The 14,347-nt window shown below is 34.8% G+C and overlaps 1 protein-coding gene across 1 annotated transcript in view; it reads left to right on the top strand.

The window, feature by feature from the left end:
- The first annotated feature begins 3,395 nt into the window (after nt 1-3,395).
- The window catches only part of LOC128211407 (cytoplasmic polyadenylation element-binding protein 2-like), a 44,532-nt gene continuing 33,580 nt past the window's right edge, over nt 3,396-14,347 (top strand). Inside the window, exons 1-4 of the mRNA XM_052916162.1 lie at nt 3,396-4,335; nt 9,622-9,724; nt 12,429-12,608; nt 13,268-13,357. Of these exons, the coding sequence (XP_052772122.1) occupies nt 3,463-4,335; nt 9,622-9,724; nt 12,429-12,608; nt 13,268-13,357 (1,246 nt within the window). The 5' untranslated portion in view covers nt 3,396-3,462. The remainder of the gene's footprint in view (nt 4,336-9,621; nt 9,725-12,428; nt 12,609-13,267; nt 13,358-14,347) is intronic.

Genomic DNA, 14,347 nt, shown 5'->3' with positions numbered 1-14,347 from the left:
TTTATTGTATATTATATATTGGTGAATTAATGATTTTTTTTCATTTTTGGACGGGACCGGAAAGGGTTTTGTCATGGGTATATATCGTTCTTTGTCTTCACACATATACACCATGCATCGTTTCCATGCATTTAACTTGCTAGCTTTTTACACGCAATACTGTGCCCGAGTTCAAACCTACAACTTCATAGATCTGTTTTAATGCATAGAAATCCACCGAAATGGATATAACAGAATGCATCCCGGTTTCCATTGGTTCTTTCGTACGTAGTATATATATTACCAATGTGACCTCGGTTTGAGACCATTTATATGAGCGGGGATGGAACTAGCGAGTCCGAGCGTGTTTTAATTCGAACACATGTACATAAGTAAACAAACGCGCAACTAATCTCTAGCCCCAGTGTTCTCAGATGAACGTATAAAGTAGATTTTGTACACATTTATTATGGTTATCCTGCGGTTATTTTCGAAACATACAGGCGTGCAGGACGAATTAAATAAAAAAAAAACCCTGTTTATTATATGTATAAACAATTATGTAGACAGCAATTCATGTGTGTAGAGTTATATGTCCTTATTTTAGTTAATCCTAAAAATACTTTCAGGTCATGGGAATGTATTGGTTGTTCAATTGACATAGAGGTTGTTTTTTTTAAAACGCTCTTTATATACATTCAGCTTCGGCAAACAAACAAAGGTCTACCCAAAAAGGAACCTACAGTTACCAAATTTGACTGAACCGGGGCAGGTCCAGGAATTGGCGTAAGGGGGCGTAACTAAAAGAGCGGGCGAAACAAAAACAAGGAACAACAACAATTTTTTTTTATTTCTCAGTGGGATTTTTAGCAAATAACCAATGGACTTAATCTTTTATAGATCTGTTTCATTCTTACGGGTTACAGGACATGCTTCTGCGTTGTTCGATGCCCTACAAGTATTTTTTCATGCATTTTTTCCGATTGTTTGAATGATTGGACTAGGGCACTTGTGGCCTAGTTCATAGCCGTAATCGCGATGTCTGCATTTTCAAGCCGAATCTGGGGGTTCACTGACGTAATGTATTCATACGCTGTATTTTGATTGGATTGCCGTTATTTTTAGAATGTGTTTGTTCAATTTGCTGTGGTCCTAAGAAACATATTGATAGTATGCGGATTTGCATTGGTGAAAATTACATATTTTGAATTTTGGACCACACAAAAAAAAACACATTCACCGTAAATATCTCTTAACATACAACAGAACATAATTCTCTAAATTAAAGTTTATTTTCAAACATTTTCATAAGCCCAAAAGTACTTGAATTCAATAAGTTCAAAGCAACGTCACCAGGGGCGGTTTACGGGTTGACGAAGTCTCCCGGTCCGATAGGATAATATGTGAAAACGTCAAATGGAGCGGAACACGTTATTATCGGGCTATTCTTTATGCGTCAAGGGGCTGTTGATTAAAGTCATAGAATGCAACTGTAAGTTGTCAACCGAAAGTGCAACTGGGCCTAGAGCCAAAGCAATAAAGACATTATATTTTAAACGCGTGGTCCATAAATGTTGAACCATATGTCTATCGGATAAAAAAAAATGTTTTTAAAACAAAAAACGATAATTTATTTTAGGAAAAATTAATAAAAGGAGCATGATTTCTATAAAGTCAATCATCAAAATGAAAATACTCTTTAAAAAAACAGGCATGTTGAGAAATGCAAAAAGCACTCTTGCCTAGAGTATAAGGATCGATTATTATTTAAATTGTAGAAATATTTTATTTAGTTCTCTATGGACCTATTTTTTATTATTTATGCAATTCAGAAAAAAAAACCCAGAAGGTAAAGAGAGTTTTGCTTCGAGCTTTGATAGTTCTAAGACAGTTTAACAAATCTATGAACCCTTCTACCTCTTGAAATAGCTTTACTGTCGTTTGGCAAACTTTTAAAGTCTGGAGTGCAGACTGAAATGAGAATAAGACTTCTTCGTGGGATAAAAACTTACTTCGTGCCAAAATTCATGAAAAGGTTAAATCATTAAACTTTAAATGCTAACCTATTTCGTCAAACATTGGAAATGTTCAGCTAAACTTGTAATTTTGTTAGATAATACCCCGTAGTTCTACTTAGTTGAACATAAATCATTTATTAAACATATTTACGGTCAATGCCCCAAGCTCTCACTTAAACATTTAATATGAGGAGCTTTATTTTGCTAATTAACATATATGCCCTCACGGATAGTCCTAAATACCTGGTGATAATGATGACTGATGCTGCTGCTGCTGATGATGTTGATGATGATGATGATGGCATTGTTATTCCTGCTACTTAGATGCTGCCCCTGATGATGATAATGAAATTGAATTGTGGATACTGGCGGATGATGATGATGATGATGATGATGGCATAGCTATTCCTGCTGCTGATGATGATGATGGTGAAATTGAATTCAGTTTGGATACTGGCGGATGATAATGATGATGATGATGATGATGATGATGATGATGATGATGATGATGATGATGACATACGGCTATTCGTGCCACTTAGATGCTGCTGCTTCCGATGATGATGGTGAAATGGAATTGTGGAAATTGGCGGATGATGATGATGATGATAATGATGATGTGGTGATGATTATGATGGCATAGCTACTCCTGCTGTTAAGATGCTGTTGCTGCTGATGATGATGGTGAAATTGTATGGTGGTAATTGGCGGATGATGATGATGATGATGATGATGATGATGATGATGATGATGATGAAATTGTATGATGGTAACTGGCGGATGATGATGATGATGATGGCATAGCTACTCCTGCTACTTAGATGCTGCTTCTGCTGCTGCTTATGATGATTATGATGATGATGATGATGATGATGATGATGATGATGATGATGATGATGATGAATAAGTAATAAATAAATAAATAAACAAACAAACAAACAAACAAACAAACAAACAAACAAACAAACAAACAAACAAACAAACAAACAAACAAACTAACTAACTAACTATCTAACTAACTAACTAACTAACTAACTAACTAAAATAACTAACTAACTAACTAACTAACTAACTTAAATAAATAAATAAATAAATAAATACTAAACTCGGTCAGTCACATGGCACATGCAGCGAAGCTCCGCCCACACCGTTAAAATATGCCCTGAAACAAGGATAATTTTATGCATTTATGTAAATTAGTTTGGAGATTATTTATATGATTGTTGCTCTAATATCAAACATTTCATGATAATTTATCATGTTTTGTAAAGTTTCATCAGTTATAAGTGAAATATGTATTTTCTAATATGCATTTGTAATGTATTGGTTTCATAGCTTGAAAAAAATCATTTTTATGATTTTGTTAAAGACCACATCCTGTTACAAATTTCGCACAGTTCAGCGAAGGACGTGGCGAAGCAGAACAATATTTTGTCCCCGAATTTGTGGAAACTAACTAATCTTAATGGGGGAGTTCGGTGTTGGATTGCAATCTCTTTCGCCAGTGGATTTTAATCGGTTTGTGAATAACCAGTCGTTATTTTCTCCAGAAAATTCACCCCGTACGATGCAAGATGAGGTCTCTGTCGAAAAGTCGGCTGCTAAACAGCAACTTTCACCTTCAGCGAACCATATTTTTGATCAAAACTGTGAATCTACTGGTTTAAATGAACATTTAATTGTTAAGTCCTCACAAAATGAAGGTAAATCTGTTGAAAATAACATTTTGTCTTCATCCTCACACTCACACTATGAAACAAATTCACAGCTGATAACATCCTTGGCAAACGCCAGCCAAGGATTATGGACGCCCCCACAGGGTGTTCCTGAAGACACATATGGGCAGGGTACATTTCAGAATGTGAATGGCACTGTGAATTTTCAACATATCCCTGCTACTGCTTTGATTAATTCCAGTAACTTAATGCAAAGTCACGTCTCCATTCCTACTCAAAGCCTAAGTCAAAGACGGGCAATAACTGGACAGCACAATTTTCCTCAACGACCATTACAGCAAGGACTTGTGTTTAATAATGCCAAAAATTATCAACAGTGGAGTAATGCACCAAGTCACACTACATTGTCACCATGGGCACAAGCACAGCTGCAACAGCAGCAGAGAAGATCTGTGCCTAACATGAACATTCCAAATTTCGCACAGATGAAAAATATGAAGGGATTTCCTCACACTCAGCAGTCGTTATCTGTTATTGCCCCGTCCAAGTTCAGAAGAAGTACCTCATTTCCGAGCCAGATTCAACAGGCAGGCTATACGAAACCCCAGATGGACTTTGTTGGTCTTGATGAGATTCAGAGGGATAGCATGTTGTCATATCCTGTAAGTTGTGAATCAAGATTTATTGTAAAGATATGTATATATTTATCATAGTCTGCGAAACAAGTTGTCCTGGAAACTTTTTAAGAATGACTCGGAATAAAATATTTAAATGTCAATTTGTGAGTTTTACAGACTCATTGGTTCAATGTGTCCAAATACTATGAGGGAAAATAAAGGAGTGACTGAAGGTTTTGAACAACGTTACTTAATTGAACAAATTTTGTCACAATAATTGAAAACATCCTGACGTCGAAATTTAATTCAGAGTTTGAGGGAGTCTAAATGCAGTGGGGTTTTTTTTGGAATTATTTTTACTGGCTGTACCTTGCAATTTGGGAAAAAAAGTTGACTGGGAAAAATACAAAAATCGGGCCAAAATAGCTAATAGAATGGCAAAAATACATACACTTTTTTATGCGTACACAGGGCTTTTTCTATAGTACCCACGGGTCCGACTATCGGACCCATTCCCAAAGCTAAATAAAAGATATTTTTCCCAATTTTCAGAAAAAAATCCCAATCAAAATAAAATATATATATTTTTTTTTTTTTTTTTTTTTTTTTTTTAGAAAGTCTTTTTACATGAACAGTACTGGATTATTATCAACATCATATCAATTATGTGATGTTAAGTTTTTTTGATAATTGAATTTGGAAATCATTCACAGCGCTCCAGCCAGGATTTGAAAAGGGCAGGGTGGAGTTTTGAAAAGGGCAAGCTACATGAGTCATGTAGAGGTTGGGGTGGTTGGGGGGGGGGGTCCACCCCTGTCACAAGGTGGTTTTTTTTTGGGGGGGGGTCTCATCCTAGAATTTGTTTTGTTTTTATACTCAATTTGAATCATTTTCCATGATTTTCAGACTTATACAAAATGGTGTTGTTTTTTTCTCAAAATTTAGAAGGGTGTGTTTTAATATCAAAATTAAAATTTGTCTTTTTGTCTGTGGTAGTATGATTGTACTTGTTTGGCATCTTCATTAGTGCAATGTCACATATTTCTTTTAAAAGTTTGTAAGATGAAGACAAAAACAAACACATTTAAACATCAAATAAATAGATACACACAAAAAATAATAATGTAGGGGACGAATCTTAGTTTGGTACGATCGGGTTTGGGTACGAATGTTACATTCAGCCTGTTTGTTATTTAATTGTCTTTGGTAAAATAATGTTTAATATGCTGATGTTTTAGAATAAAATGACAATAAAAATCACTACCCTGGTTTAAAAAATCACTTATTAAACATAGAACATTGATAAAATAACTCCGAAAATCGTTCTGACAAAATGGCGGTTTCGGCGAATTTTGACAAGATCGTGGACATGATAAGTAAATACTAAATAAAGCATCAACATAATTTTGTGGATTACAAAGAAATTTTCATCATGAATATTTTATAAATAAAGTTTCAAAACATTTACTGAAAAGGTGATGTATTTGATTGTATTAGCGCCACCTTTCTTATGTTTACATATCGGCAGTGACCGTCTGCTTCAAATCAACAATGTTTAAAATGGCAAGTCTCGTCTGTACAAAACAATAAACAATTATTTTAAAAGATTTAATTGTGCTTCACAACATTTTTCACCATCCCTTCGCATTTTCTATCGCATTTTACGAACTGCATTTTACGAACTTTCATCATTGATTGAACGGGTTCTCAATGTATATTCTGATTGGCTGACATTCAATAGGCACGCCTCCTGCCGATGTTTCCCTATTTGGCTCTTCCTAATTATCGGATTAGTAGATGACCGATTATGAATACACTGGTCGTCTGCTCACTACACAAATAGCTGTCATATGACTTGGTCAAGGCACATGGAAAGATGAAAGGGCAGTACGGCATATTTTAAGCAATCAATGGGGGCATGGTGACACCTAGCGGGAACACTATTATCATAAGTATTACGTAATTTGTCTCAATTATGACAGCGGATTAAGGGCTGTCAATCTTTTTTAATGATTCCAACAGTAAAAAGGGCACTAACGGGATATTTGGGGCTAATAGAGCATTTGTGAAAAGGGCACTACTCAAAAAGGGGGCAGGGCGGTAAGAAAAGGGGCACGGGCGCTGCGCCATTGAAAAACGGGCTAGCTGGAGCACTGATTCATTTTCATCACATTCAGATATCTGTATAAAATATTATCTGTCATGATCGATTTATTGCAATAGATATTAACACCCAAGGATTGATATTTCAGCCATTTTGGGTATTTTAAAGGGAAATAAACTAATATAAAACCATTTCCTAATTCGCTGGAGACTAGACAGCTTTTTCTTTTAACTGTAAAATTTCCCAATTTCGGCATTTTCACGACGCAAAATTTCCCAAAATGTCAAGGGTCTTTTTCCCAAATTGGGCAGAAAAAGCCCTGGTACATTATGCTGTAAACGAGTAAGTCTTGTCAAGGTTTTGTTTATATTTCAAGAAATTCATTGGTTTTTTTAAATCATGAATGTAATCTGCATTTATCATATTGGAAAAAAATGGGAAAAATTGACATTTTTCGCAAGGGGAACAGCCTTTAGAAGGCAGTAAATTGCAACAAAAATATTACTGATTAATGACACCTATATTTTCATGCACTGAATATTTTTTGATTATGAACATAATTTGTCCGACAAGTATTTTTCAGAACTGATTGATTTCAAATTTTGACTCAAAAATTTATAATTTGGTAGTATGTAGTATATATATTATAAATTTGAAATGAAACAATTTGTGAAATAGAGAAATTAAAGTTCTAGAGATAACCTAAAAACTGCATGATTTCAGGGAAATGTTTAAATGGGAGCCCGTCTCTTTGGATTGTGATAAAAATACCATTGTTTTTATTTTAATTATAAAATGTCTATTTATTCACCTTGAATTTTTCACATATGACATATATGTACCAGTGCTCCAGCTAGCCCGTTTTTCAATGGCGCAGCGCCCGTGCCCCTTTTCTTACCGCCCTGCCCCTTTTTTGAGTAGTGCCCTTTTCACAAGTGCTCTATTAGCGCCAATTATACCGTTAGTGCCCTTTTTACTATTGAAATCATTATGAAAGATCGGCAGCCCTTAATCCGCTGTCTTAATTGAGACAAATTACGTAGTACTTATGATAACAGTGCTCCCGCTAGCCTCTATTGACAGCTTAAAATATACCATACTGCCCTTTCATCTTCCCATGTGCCTTGTCCAAGTCATATGACAGCTAATTTTGATTTGTGTAATAAACAGACGACCTGTGTATTCATAATCGGTCATCTTCTAATCCGATAATTAGGAACCGCCAAATAGAGAAACATCGCCAGGAGGCGGGACTATTGATTGTCAGCCAATCAGAATATACATTGAGAACTCGTTCATTCAATGATGAAAGTTCGTAAAATGTGATAGCAAATGCGAAGGGATGATGAAAAATGTTGTCAAGCACAATTAATTCTTTTAAATAATTGTTAAGTGTATTGTACAGACGTGATTAGCCATTTTAAACATTGCTGACTTTTAGCAGACGGTCACTGCCGATTTGTAAATATAAGAAAGGTGGCGCTAACACAGTCAAATACATCACTTTTTCAGTAAATGTTTTGAAAGTTTATTTGTAAAATATTCATGATGATAACCAACAAAAATATGTTGATGCTTTATGTAGTCTTTACCTATCATGCCTACGATCATGCCAAAAATCGCCGAAACCGCCATTTTGTCAGAACGAATTTTGGAGTTTTTTATCAATGTTCTATGTTTTAAAAGTGACTTTTTAAAGCAAGGGCAGTGATTTTTATTGTCAATTTATTCTAAAATATCAGCATATTAAACATTGTTTTACCAAAGACAATTAAATAACAGCCAGGCTGAAAGTTACATTCGTACCCAATTCCGATCGTACCAAACTAAGATTCGTCCCCTACATATTTTTTTTTTGTGTATTTATTTATTTGATTGCTTTAAATGTTTAACTGTCATGGTTTTTACTTCATTTTACATGATTTGTAGGAGAAATATGTGACATTGCAATAAAGAAGACTCCAGACAAGTACAATCTTACAACCACAGACAAAAAGACAAATTTTAATTCAAACACACCCTTTTAAATTTTGAGAAAAAAACACATTTTGTTCAAGTCTGGATATCATGGAAAATGATTTAAATTGAGTATGAACACAAAACAAATTCTAGGGGGAGACCCCCCTAAAACCCCCTTTGTGACAGTGGGGGACCCCTCCCACAACCACCCTCAATCGCCCTTACACGACTCATGTAGCTTGCCCTTTTCAAAACTCCACCCTGCCCTTTTTAAATCCTGGCTGGAGCACTGTGTACGAATTGTGATTGGTTGTTTAACCTGGCAGAACATTTTTGTAGTAAAAAACACATTCTTAAATTTATTTGATCTCTGTCATGTTTGACTGTATTGGACTCTACCACATATCATTCAGATGGAAATTAAACCCTGAACAATGCATGGTTTCAGGGAAATGTTTTGAGGGGTGACCTTGCTATTCTGATTGTTATAAGAATACCATAAAGAAAGTCAGTCATATCCATGTCGATGAGGCCTAAAGGTCGAAAACATTGAGTCTTTGCTCAGTGTATAGGTGTTCATATTGATTTCTTTCTATGCAATACATGTTAGAGAGTACAAGAATATAACAAAGTAGATGCAGAAGCAACAGCTGACTATTGATCTTATCAGTATCAGCTGCCAAAATCAATAATCAAATTATCTCTTCCCAGCTGTTGTACAGTTACATGGCCCTTGCTGTACTAGTGGGTAAGGGGCTGCAGCCCTTCAGCTATTTTTTTTTTTAGTTTTTTTCAACTCATTTTTTATCTGCAGGAATAATAACAAAAAGCAACAATTATTTTTAATTTGTCTATGTCCTGTAGAGTTTGCAATATGATTGCAAATGGTGGTCTGGTCTAATAAAAAAAAAAATCAGTTTTTAAAACACATTGATAGTACGGTAAGTGCCTCTGGAGTTGGTGGTATGAGGGCAATTTGTGTTCCCTGCCAATTGCAAGTGCATGCCATACAATAATGTTAACCATGTATGATTCCTTAATTATTATACTGGCCCTATTCTTTATTGTTTCATAGATTATTAGTTGTAGATTGGTAATTCAATACAGTTTTGAAATGAGTTTTTAAACTTTTTTCTTGAAGAAGCCTGAATGCTACAAATAAGGCCCAATATAATTTTAACAAGACAATGCTCCTGCTAATTTGGATGTCATTTATTGCTTTCTTTTACCAGTTTTAAGTGTTCAGAAACATGATTATATGTTTACAGGATCGGCATAGTTCATGTGACACCATGAAATTTACCAACTTTGAAAGTCAGCTGATGGAGATTATGAGAACAACTGGTATGGACCAAGCTGATCAAATTAAAGGTATGTTTTTTTTTTAAAGATTCTAAATATTGTGATACTTTGAACACTTCAGTACACAAGTCAGTTGGTTTTTATGTCTCCAAAGGGAGAAGTTATTAAGTAGTTGCACTGTAGGATGTCTGTTTAAATCATGTCTCAACTGTTACTTCAATATTTCCATCTTATTTCGATCAAACTGTAGATCTATAGACATAATGGTAAGGTAGGTCACTCATACCATTTGTGCAGTCATTGCAAAGGTCAAGGTCACACTTAATATTCAATGAAACCTGATAGGGATTTCTAAGAAATAATTGATCCAATTCAGACTTCATAGAATTGTTAAGCAGCATAGAAAGGGTGTGTCATACATAGTATCCATGATCTCGGCTCAAAAGTCAAGGTCAAACTTAGTGCCTGAAATGGAGCCAAAGAGTGATTTCTTTGGATTATCTTCTGTTTAAGATCTACAGAATGTGTGTCAAGATGATGTTTACCATAAAAGCAATTTGACCTAATGACCCTTTGCCACTCTCTTATTCTCTTACAATCTGTTCAAATTACTAACATACTATTATATATATATACAATATATATATATATATATATATACAAATGGCTTTTACTCTGACGGAGTCAATTCAGGGGCATTTGTCATATTCCTGTGACAGCTCTTGATGAAAGTACTGAGTTAAGAATGCCAGAATTGACTGTACATGAACACTTAAAATTGACTGTTTCAGCATTATTGTACATTTTTATGGCACATGTACATGTACAATAACTTCAAATCACTTTATGCATTTATAAGATCCCATAATGTATATACAAGTATATTCATGCGCATATACCACACTACAAAATGTTATGAAACTAGATTTGTTACATAATTTTGATGGTGGAATTTACGTTGGATGAACAAAATGTGTAAAAATAAGCATCAAACATTGGAGAAGTATCAAATATGATTTATTTATATAAAATGATCATATAGCCTTGAATAACCCATTTCCAATGGGGAATACGTTTGTATTAACATAAACTGTATGAGGCTTCCATTTTTTATTTAATTTAGTTAACTACTTTTCATTTGTTGTAGTGTTACAGGGTTTCCGCCAGGAATTTCATAAGGCATGTCGAAACGGGAGGGTTTGGGAGGGGTGTCCCCTCCCGACGTCGATTTTTTTTTATTTTCGTATCCAAAATGGTGCAATTTCCTGCATTTTAAACAAGTTTACAGTTATGTTCCTATGATTTAGAATTACCAACTCCTCTTCATTAATTATTGGTATTTCTCAAGTTTTCCGACAATACAATATCGACGATATCGATCGACTCATGTTTCGTTTAATGCGGGTATTATTTTTATTGCCACCGTTGACGTCACAGCAAAACGTGTAAAGCACGCTGCATGCTGGAACACAGAGCCCGGAGCAAAGCGACTGCTCGTGGGTGTATTCGTATTTAAAGCTGCAACAGCTTATATTTTAAAAGCCGGGTCCGCTAAATAATAACTTAAAGGGAATGTAATGTGTATTTTCAGATTTATTTATCTTTTTTCTAAATAAATTAAAAGAACGATAAAATAATCAAAGTTTAATAATAAGCAACACAAAACATAACTTTACACTAAACTAAAGACGGGAACGCGACTCAATTACATACGACGACATAGCATAACCCTTGTTTATAATAACACAGATATCTTAACACGGTTCTCAATAACAATTTAATAATTGGTTAACAAACGGACTCTGGATTAAGAAACAAAATAAAACGACACAGGATTTATGTTACCGAAATCAATTAACACTTATTGTTTACTTTGCGTTCATAGATGATTATAGGGATGAAGGTCGCAATTACGACAGTGGTGTTTTTCACACATTCCCATTTTGATAAAGAATAGGAGTAGTTTGGTTAATTGCACTGTTGAACCTCACCGACACGCCTTCATGCTGTCGTCAATCCTGAATGGCTGATACAAATGCCGTAATAGTCCCGACACGCCTTCTGGCTGTCAGTCAACCGTTGCAACCGTTGCAATCTCAACAAAATTGTGTATTGTCAAAACTGATGATTGTTTTGATAAGGATTGTCGCTACGCAGATTAAAGCATGTCGGCCTAATTAACGCGTGTCGGTAATTAGCCTTGCCAGCGGAAGGCACGTCAGGCCCGACAAGCCATAAAGGGCTGGCGGAAACCCTGTGTTATGAATGTATTATTAATAAGACCCTTTTGTCCTATGTTCTGTAATAGCAAGAAACTTCAGGCAAAAATTGGGTATGAATGTGTTTTTTATATTCTGTTATGTCTAATATGTTATTTTTTGTAGTTTTATTTTTGTTTTTATTGTTTTTACAACTGTTACTATTTTCTTCCATTTGTTTTCTGAATTGTTCTTGATCCAATTTTACTCTATATTTTATTGTTTGTTCCTTAAAAGTGCCAACATACACTCAGTTCATGCTTATCATGGTCGTGAACTATTTTTATAATTAGTGTTTTTACCATGTGTACATATAATATGCTTCTAAAGTAGGAATTATTTGATCAAGTATTAAAGTTTTGTCATAATAATGGATTTTTCATCTCCAACATAACCAAACAAAATTTTGTCATTGCGCATTTCGAAAACATCTGTATTCAGGCAGTGTATTATCTTGCTATAATTTACAATATTTTAATATATCTTACATCAATATGTGTATTCTGCCCTACCAGCCGGCAAAGTTCCTCACCTTCTGTTTGGAGAGGATGGGGCTGGGCTTGTGGAGGATGGTGCCCTTGACCAGACGGTGCCCAGCCTCGGTTCTCCTGCCAACACCTCCCCTGGTAACGAACGCGTAGAGAGGTTCTCAAGGAAAGTCTTTGTCGGAGGTCTGCCTCCTGACATTGATGAAGGTAGGAAGAATTTGGTCGTTTTGATCAGTGATTTGTTAATGAAAGACTGTTCATTATTCTTGTTAAAGGATGCATTTATTAATTGGAAACTGAGAAAAAATGCTAAACGTATGGAATGATATGGGTACATGTATAATACAATGTTCTCATTTCAGTATACGTTTTTATTCCACAATCTTTATCAGCTAATCTTACAAAATGAGTTTTCATTTCTATTTTATAAGAAAGTATTCAATAATACCCTGTATTACAGTTTCAATGATTTTTTTTTAGTTTTCACATTTGTCATCAATTATTCAAAGTCACTGTTATCATTGAGGCTGCCAATTAAACATTTATCACCTCGTCATTGGCTCAAAGTCGGTGGATAACAATGATTCATGGACAAAATGATGCATACCTTGCAGCATCAGATCACTATTGCCTGTAGTCTTTGAATAAGCCTTTATCATTTTTGCATGTTTTGATTAATTTATGTTGGAACTTTACACATGATTGTCGTATAATACTGTCCCCTGGTTCAACAAAAAGGATATTCCTTTTTCTCATTATTTTCCAATTCCATGATCATGTGAAATTCTTTCAGAATATATCTTTGTTTTACAAGAACAGATCTTTTTATGATATTGATATTGTAATATACAAATTACAATTTCCAGAGGAGATAACACTTGCGTTCCGGCGGTTTGGCCCTGTGGTAGTGGACTGGCCCCATAAAGCAGAGAGCAAATCTTACTTCCCTCCCAAAGGTAGGTTTTGCAGACTTTTGGATTTACACGAAAGAATTCTTTCATGACTACCTGGGTTTGAATTGGTAGTTTGGCTATATAATTCAAAGTCTAAATGAACAACCCTTTAGAGGTATTGAACTTGTGCCTTTGTTGGCCAGAAGGCTAGTGTTAATTTTGATCACTCAGGGGGTGTGCATACCTAGGGGGATGGTGAATACCAGGGGGATGCTTGTTCATGACATTAATAATGATTAAAACTATTCATGAATTAAGCCTATTTATTACTATTAGGTTTATTTCTTCTAATTACACACTGAAAACTAAGTTTCTTTGACTAATATTGAAACAAAGTGAAGGCATATTGAACTTAATGAACCAATACTAGGAAATCAATGATTCAGTAATTCAAGTGATTAAAATTCTTCTCAGTTAGTGATTACTCTCAGAGCAATAAAGGTACTCAGACAACATGACTTGTGTCAGTGAGTACAATTTGTGTGCACATCCACCTAGAGTTGTCAGTGAAAGAATCAGCATTTAATCACCCCATGTTGCACTGTTATACTTCTTGATTGTGGTTTCAGGAAAAGCAGATTTCAAATAATTTTCTAATCTTCAGGCTGGCACGGAATTTGTATAGAAAATCAATATAAATTACCCCCAAGTGAAACTGGTGGAAAATACAAATATTTGTATGATAATATCTTCTCATCATTAGCTCAACAGTTTATATTCCAAAGTTCAAACTGTTTTAATGGCTGTGCTATGTGTGTACTTAATATATTTATGCATTTTTGATGTAAATGTATTTGCTGATGCAACCTATCTCAAAGATTTTGCTTTGCAGTCTTCACGAAATTGTTCAATGTCTGCTTTGCCACCGACAGGCAAGTTGGAACTTTTAGTCTGTCCAAAAAAATGTTTGCCTGTCTGAACAAACATGTTATTATATAGTTTACAATAAAAGTAAAATATTGAATATAAACTGGTTTTCTGAGCCTGCAAGCC

This window comes from Mya arenaria, chromosome 12 (genome assembly GCF_026914265.1).
Source record: "Mya arenaria isolate MELC-2E11 chromosome 12, ASM2691426v1".
Lineage (NCBI taxonomy): Eukaryota > Metazoa > Mollusca > Bivalvia > Myida > Myidae > Mya > Mya arenaria.
Note: the sequence above shows the minus strand (reverse complement) of the source record. Positions and strands in the feature narration are given on the sequence as shown.